The 8,630-nt window shown below is 38.6% G+C and overlaps 1 protein-coding gene across 1 annotated transcript; it reads right to left on the reverse strand.

The window, feature by feature from the left end:
* Positions 1-3,542: 3,542 nt before the first annotated feature.
* LOC131048676 (probable leucine-rich repeat receptor-like protein kinase At5g63930) lies at positions 3,543-8,210 on the reverse strand. The gene is made up of 2 exons (XM_057982725.2): positions 4,489-8,210; positions 3,543-4,280 (listed from the first exon to the last, which is right to left on the reverse strand). Exons 1-2 carry the CDS (start codon positions 7,811-7,813, stop codon positions 3,889-3,891), a joined length of 3,717 nt encoding a protein of 1,238 aa, XP_057838708.1. The 5' UTR covers positions 7,814-8,210; the 3' UTR covers positions 3,543-3,888.
* Between the last annotated feature and the right edge of the window lie 420 nt (positions 8,211-8,630).

Consider the following 8,630-nt stretch of genomic DNA (forward strand, 5'->3'; position numbering starts at 1 on the left):
GTACATTGTAGCCTTTATCCTGAAGGAAAGATACGGAAATAAGATTCATACCTAAGCCTGGCACATGCAACACATCATGAAGGGAAATCAACTTTCCATTCTCCCTCTGAAATTGAATAGTCTCGTTCCCAACTGGGTTGAGTTTGGACAAGTTCCCCATAGAGATCTAGATTCTGGTGTTCTCCTCCTTGTAATTAGAGAGATACTCTCTAACTCCTATCATATGAAATGATGCCCCACTATCTATATACCAAACACTCTGTGAGGTTGAGCTAACTATACAAGCTATGAGTGCAAACTCGTCCTCCATTCTACTAGAGATCTCATCTGCACTTGTTGAAGTTGCCATCTACTTCTTCCCTTTCTTCTCATTCTTCTTCCTTTGCGGGCAATCGCTGACATAGTGGCCAAATTCGTGACATCCATAGCACTTGATCTTAGAAAAGTCCTTCTTCTTCTTCTCACTTTGTGGATTTGATCCTTTGCTAGACCCCTTCTTTGTTTTCCCTTTTCCTACTAGGGCAACGTTTTCTTGGTCCATCTCACCTTTCTGACTATTACTATTGGATCCACTGACAAGGCTTAGTCTAAGCTCCTCCTAAGTGAAATCACTCCAAAGTCGATCCCAACTTGGTAAGGTGTCTCTTCCATTAATAACTTGAACAAAGACATCTCACTGCTTAGAAAACCCATTTAGGGCTATCTGTACTAGCTCATCATCACCTGGTTTATCTCCAACAGCTACTAACTCATCCTTGACAAGTCTAAGCCTCATGAGGTAACTTGTCACATCTTCTCCCTTGTTCATCCAAGTATTCCTCAACTTTTCTCTGAGAATCAGCTTTCGATTAGTGGTCGCATTCTTGTATAGATTCAGGATGGCATCGCACATTGCCTTCACTGTACCCAAATTTGTGATATGTGGAACTATATGATCCTTAACACCATCAAGGATTATTCTCCTCACTTTGGCATCTTCCTTCTTATATGTTGCAAGAAGTATTGGATCTGTAGGTATAGTCACAACAGTGGTAACATATTCCTTGATACCATTCTCTTCTAGCAATAAAGAAATTTTGGCTTTCCAGACACCAAAATTTGAGGCTCCATCTAATTTGTCCTGATCTCTTAAACTTGCTGAGGCCATCTCAAGGGATAAAAGAAATAATAATCTTAAAGAGGTCAAACTAGGTTTTATAAACCCTCGATTTTCTTTCCTTTGCCTAGGATAAACTTTTTCTACTTAGCTCTGATACCATGTGAAAATCCTATTGTAGTTACTGATTATTAATCTCCTATCTCATAAAGATTATTTAGCTATATAATACTGACAAATAACACAGCTGCAACTTCACAAATAAAAACACGAGGAAAGAAATATGCAACACAGTGACACAATATTTTCGGACAATTGTCCCTGGAAAAACCCCGAAGGGAAAACCAGTACTGCAGATGAGGAATATATATTAATTACAACAAATCAAGAGATACAAATATTGCTTGCCTCTTATTGGCAGAGCTTCGACGACCTCCCAATTTCTCCTGCTGAGATTCCACCCCGCTACTATCCCAGCGCTATCACTGCACCCTTGCTAACACTGCAAGTTTCTCCACAAACTTCATATGCTCCAAATGACCCTTGACCCCTTTTTATACTACTCTCATTGGAAAACCAACAACTGAGATTAATTCTCAATCAACGGCTGATATTAATAACAACTAAACAACCCTAAGACAATTGGTTGCTAGAAGTTTCTATAAGAGATCAAATAATTAACAAATAATTGTCCTTATCTAACAAAATTTGTTTAGCAAACAATTATTTACTAATTATTACATATGGAGAACCAATTGTCCTAGCTAACCAAACTAACAATCTCCAATTAGGGGTCCTTTTACCTTCAATAACATTAACTTGGTGGTTCATGAATCGCCTTTGAGATGAATTTTACTGAAACCTATCTTCCTTCCTATCAAGTCTCTTGAAATTCTGATTCATTATTAGTCCTTCCATTAATTTTTAGAGTCAAAATCAATTAAACTTTGTTTCCAATTTCTTATCGTACATCTTGAACTTGACGAGGATTTTCTTGTGAATCTCCATCAAAGTTAATCTTCATCTAACCTTTTTCAAGCAGCTTCTAATATACTTCGCTTCTCTTTCTCTAAACAGATTAACCCACTTAACTGACTTAATCTTATTAACAGATGAAGATCTAAAATTTTATTAATATCAATTACATATTAATAATAGAAAAGATATTCAATAAAAACCTAACAAAAAAATCTTTGCACTCAATATTGTCTAGTTAACAATTTAAGTTCAAGAAATTCTAGAAACTTTGTATTCATAGTAAAGTTATGTGTTTTGATAAAATGTCATTCACTATAAAAGTTTGATTAAAACCAACAAAAAATGATAGAATGTAAAATAAAAAATGTAGAAATGTATAAATTGAATCTATGAAGAAAATGACGTAAATCACTATTTTTTCTTGTTGTTTTTAGTTCTTGATAATTTGTTTGACATAATTGACAAAATGTGTTGACTCCTAAAAAATGTTGGTTTTTGTGGTCAATAAGGCCAAAAAGTAGGATGCACTATTGTACTTTCTCCTTAAGTTCTTATAGTTTGTTCACTATAGTTGACAAAATGTGTTGTATGCTAAAAATATTAATTTATGTGGCTTGATAATGTTGAAAACTAGAACACATTGTTGTGCCTCCACCCATAGTTGATGTCAATGCCATTTTTTTGCAACAACATACTCTTGACATACTAGATATTCTTGATCCCTTATTTGCATAACTACATGGATAATTGAAGAGCCTTGAATGCATATTTCTTATGTGGACTGTTATTTATACCATGCATCTTAGTTTATGAAGTAACACACTAAATGAAATATATTTGAAATGTGATGAAAATGAATATTATATTAAGCTAAAATAATTGCACATCGAATCAATTATTTCACTCATAAATCTTGAATAATATTAAGGATAAAAAAGATTTATATACCCAAATCCATCTAGTACTCTAAAGTTTAGGGCCTTATACCTCATAGCCATATAACTGACAATAAAGTTTGGAAGATGAATTCTTTCACTTTAGTAGTTTAGATTTGGAGTTTACAACATTATGTTTCTAGTGTATTAAGTGCAACATAATCTTGCAAAATTTGTCTTTTATCACATAAACCATATTGAGAAGAGGTTTCATGAAAGCAACATTAAGACAAGTAGGAGAGGAAAACATTTCAATTAAACTTATTTTATAAATGAAGTTACTTATATGTGCTTCCTTCTTAATTATATTGAAAATAATAGCTTTTATTTTACTCGAACTTATAAAAATACTAAAATTTATAAAAATCACAAATTTTATAAGAAACTATAAATTAAGAATAAAATATATTCAATAATTATATCAAACAAAATATGCGTATAATCTATTCCTTTATAAACTTAAAACAATTTAACCATTAATTAAAGCAAACAGACCATTATTTAAGCTAAAATCACTTACAAAACCAGCCAAATATTCAAACCTCAAAATACACCATGCCCTTTGCCTTGAAACATTATAATCATGGTTTCATAATATTTTACAAAATTAGGGAAAGACCCCAGTATAATTGGGCCGTCTCCGATATTAGCGAGACTGCTAAGAAACTAAGGAACTATTCTTTTTCACCAAACACTATCCATATTTAAATACAAACTATTAATCTAATTAAATCACATTTTAAATTCCAACTACCCTTAGGAGGAAATTGGGGACCAGTATTTTTATTATTAAAAATCTCCTCCCTGCATGCTTTCGAACCAGTCAAACATGGCGAGTCCGAGAAGTATTGTGACAGGATTTGTGAAGTCTGTATGAATCTATGAATCTGACAAGAGCTGAGAAAGTGTAAGAGTGTTCAAGTAGTACTCATGCACTTTGCTTTTCCGGATATTTTCATCTGTGGCTGCCAGAAACTTTGCAACGTCTCTCATGCTCGGCCTGTGACTTGGAGATGAATTCCGGCAATCAAACGCCATTTTCAGCAAATACAGAATCTTGTCGACCATGGCTCCTTTCGGGGGCTCCAATCTCGCGTCCAGAATATCCTTTACAAACACGTCATCTCCTCCATTATCCGGAATTCCTTCGCTGGACAAAACCCCGTTTTGTCCTTCTCCAATGGGATGCTTTCCACTCATTACTTCCAAAGCGAGCACTCCAAAGCTGTACACATCACATTTCTCCGTCACTTTCATTGTATACGCGATCTCTGCAACACAGAAACAATATTTATTTCAGATTTGCGATCTTAAATTCGCTTTCGCAATCAGTCAATCGTCCAGTGTTGGAAAAGATTTATATATTGTTCAAGAAATCAAGTTGAAACTGAAAGCAGAATCGGAAATGAAAAAAATATTTCTTGTAAATACAAGAAACCTGATGCGATCTGGATATTATAATAGTAGTAAGAGTAATACCTGGAGCCATGTATCCATAGGAGCCGGCAACTTTAGAGACGGTGGAGGAATCGATGTTGAGAAGTTTGGCTGTGCCGAAATCGGAAACGCAGGGTTCCATGGAGGAATCCAGCAATACATTATTGCAAGTAATGTCCCGATGCACAACTGGCGGATCACAATCGTGATGAAGATATGCCAAGGCGTGGGCTATTCCTTGCACGATCTTGTAGCGTGTGGCCCACTGTAGATCCTTTGCCTTTTCACTGTGTAAAATCTGTCCCAAGCTTCCGTTTTCCACGTAAGCATATACCAGGAGCCTTAACGGGCTCTGTGAACAGTAGCCGAAGAGTTTCACGATGTTCCGGTGTCGAACCCCCGCCAGTGCTTCGATTTCTGAAAGGAAGCTCTTTCTGTCTGCGGCTGCTCCGTCAATTGTTGGAAAAAGCTTCTTGACGGCAAACGTTTGACCCGACGGAAGAACTGCCTTGTAGACCGCAGCGGATCCGCCTCTGCCGATGCAGTATTTTTCGTTGAAGTTTTCGGTGGATCTGAGGATTTCGCCTAGCATGTCCTTGCTGCTGTCTGAGTGCCACAGCGAGAAATTATCTTTTTCTTCATCTGGTTCTCCCGTTACAGTTCTCTGTCGGGTCCAGCATTTAAATATTGCTCCTGCAGCTGCTAAGATGACTAGAGCTGAAGCTATTGGAACCACAATGGCCACAATCTTACGAGTTGGAGAACTTTTGCCTTCATCTTTCTGATTTACTGAATTGCTGGTACAAGACTTCAATCCACCTCCCGTGCCGCAAAGCTTAGCATTTCCGGCATAAGATGTAAATATTGAAACTTGACGGAATCGAGGAACCGGACCTTCCAGGTCGTTGTAGGACAGGTCCAAGGAAGAAAGGCTCAGCAAATCTGGAAAACTTGACGGAATTCGACCTGTGAGATTGTTATGAGACAGATTCAGGATGATTAGGGACTGCAAGTTCGTTAATTGAGCAGGAATTGTTCCAGACAGTGAATTGTGACTAAGATCAAGGATTATTTGCAAATTCACCAGATTACCAAGCGTTGCCGGAATTCTTCCGCTGAAATTATTTCTATCCAGATGTAACTCCAGCAATTTTTGCAAATTGCCGATCTCTGATGGAATTTCACCGTACAGCTTATTTCTGCTCAAAGCTAAAGTTTCTAGCACAGTCAACTTCCCAATCTGCACTGGTATTGTCCCTGTAAGGTCATTGTCGCTTATGTCCAGCACAGACAATGTGCTTATATTGCCAATCTCAGGTGGAATACTTCCTCTTATGTAATTGCTGGAAATATTAAGCTTACCGAGATTTTGGAGGCCAGTAATCTTCAGAGGAATTGTCCCTGTGAAATAGTTCCTCGACATGACGAGTACAGTAAGGTTGTGGCACTGACCCAAAACAGGCGGAATTTTACCGTAAAGCTGATTAGAACTGATATCCAGGTATGACAAACTCGGATATTCTCCAAAGGCATCCGTTATGCTTCCTTCCAGCTGATTTTGCTCTAGCCGAACCCGAACCAGGCTCTTGCAATCCCTAAAACTCGCCGGTATAGGACCTGAAAATTTGTTGCGATTCACTGTTAAAAGCTGCAGCTTTCCCCGTTGACAGATCTGCGGAGGAAGATTGCCTGTCAGGCTGTTGTTGGAGATGCTTACTCTTAGAATATCACTGTACTTCCCCAAGCTTTGAGAAATGTTACCTGAAAGAAGATTGTTATGAAGATAGAGCACAGTCAAATTAGGAAGCACAAATATACCTCCTGGAATGTTGCCTGTCAAGTTGTTGCTGGAAAGATCAAAAGTCTGTACGGCCTTCAGATTGCCTAGCTCCGCAGGAATGCTTTCATTGAGATTATTCTCGAAGAGATTGAGCGTCACTAGAAATTTTAAATTTCCGAGCTCAGGAGGAACGGCGCCGGTCAAAGAATTCTGCGACAAATCGAGTTCTTGCAAGCTCGAGCAATTCCCAATCTCCGCCGGAATGGCTCCCGCAAAGGAATTCTCATACAGATACAGAATATGGAGCTTCTTCAACATTCCTACTTGTGCAGGAATTCTGCCATCCATGTTATTCCCTTGGAGCTGCAGCGAAATCAAATTCGTCCAGTTCCCCAGAAATCTACCATCAAGTGCTCCCGTAAGAAGATTTCCTGACATTCCAAGCTCACTTACGCTGGACAAAGAAGCGAAGCTAAGCGGTATAGGACCTTCCAGCTTATTGAGCGACAAATCCATGAACATTAAATTCAAGCACTGTCCGAGCTCTTCTGGTATATTTCCTTCCAAACTGTTGTTGTGAAGATCCAGTCTCTGCAAGAACGTTAAATCCCCCAAACTAGCTGGAATTCTGCCTCCCAACTGGTTCCAGAAAAGCTCCAGTATTTGCAGCTTGTGTAACCTACCTAACTCCATTGGAATTGGTCCGGTAAAATTATTTGCCCCCAGACGAAGCACCTGTAGCTTTGTAAGATTCCCGATTTGTGCTGGTATGCCGCCACTGAGAGAATTCACTGTGAGATTGATGAAAGCCAGATTCTTCATCCCTGTGAGCTCTAAAGGAATACGCCCCACCAGAAAATTCTGGCTGAGGTCTAAGACCTCTAGATTTCTGCATTTAGCAATAAACAAAGGGAATTCACCACTGAAGGAGTTCAAATAAAGCCGCAGAACTTTCAGCGACTGCAAGTTGCCAATTTCGGAAGGAATCAAATCGAGATAATTCGAATCCAAATCCAGAACAGTGAGGTTACTACAATTGCCAATTCCAGGCGGTATGGGACCAGCCAAATTATTGCTAGAGAGCGACAAAGACTGCAACTTGGTAAGCTTTCCCAGCTCTGGCGGGATTTCTCCTTGAAGACTATTATTTCCCAGGCTCAGAATTCTAAGGCTCTGCATTTGTCCGAGCTCCAGCGGAATTTTCCCAGAAAGATAATTATCCTCGAGCACAAGTTCCTCAAGGTTTGTCAGATTGAGAAAGGAAGCTGGAATGCTTCCGGTTAAGTTATTGTGACTGAGATCAATTCTTTTCAGGCTAAGAAGAGAGGAAACAGGGGAACTCAGGGAGCCTTGCAGATTTAACGAAGCTAAATCGATAGCACTCACCCTTTGGAACTTATCACATGTGATTCCAGTCCATTTGCAGGGAAACTGGGAAGATTCATTCCACGAAGAAAGCAACTTCTGTGATTCTTGGTCCAGACCATTCTTGAACAAAATCAACGCTTTCCCTTCCTGAGACAAACTGGAGCTGAACCAGAAGCCATTAGCAAACAACACGATGAACACCAACAGCTTGGCACCCATTTTGCTCTAGGAAACCAGAAGATCATCCTTGGTTAGAAGCAACCAATAAAACAGAAACCTCACAGGAGCAGCTGAATTGAATGGAATTGAAACTCGTGAATGGTGATCTCATCTTATTGGTACTGGTCAAAGGATTTTGGCAGTGCCAGCTCAGAGCACTGGTCTAGAAGTCCTAAGTCAACTTTAAACTACCTAAAGCGTGGGAGGCTGGCTACAGGAAGGGATCCTTATCCCGTACTTTTTGCTTTATATACATTGAACTGCATTCAAAATTTAACTTTTCTTTGAACCATTTCTTCAATGTGCAGAAACTTACAAAGGCGACTTTAAATTCACCGACCTGATAATTAGTTGAGCTGTAGAGGGGCATTGACTAGACAACTTACCTACTTCAACAATACGTGGGGAGGCTGCTCCCTACTTTGTAGTGGGATATTTATATTTCAAAGCTTCATGTTTTTAAAACTATTTTTTACACTAAGCGTGTTTCCGTGTGTCCTACCCAGTTTAAATCCTAGTGCTCCAATGACCCTCGCTAGTCTCTTACAACAATAAAGCATAATTACTATTCCAGTACCATCAAATTTAGTGCCCGTCTCCATCGTTGTTATCTAAAATATTTTGTATTTTCTCCTATTGCGAAATTATTTTCTTAAATCAACCATAAATTTTTTAGAGATCACGGGTCATGTTGTTGCGGTGTTTACGCCGTACTAATATTTTATAGCCACATCGTCAAGTTTAATCTTGCTTGATAATTTTTTTTAATCTTGCTTGATATTATGGACCTATTATTACTCTCGAAGCCTCTTTTCTA

Source organism: Cryptomeria japonica, chromosome 7 (assembly GCF_030272615.1).
Source record: "Cryptomeria japonica chromosome 7, Sugi_1.0, whole genome shotgun sequence".
Taxonomy (NCBI): domain Eukaryota; kingdom Viridiplantae; phylum Streptophyta; class Pinopsida; order Cupressales; family Cupressaceae; genus Cryptomeria; species Cryptomeria japonica.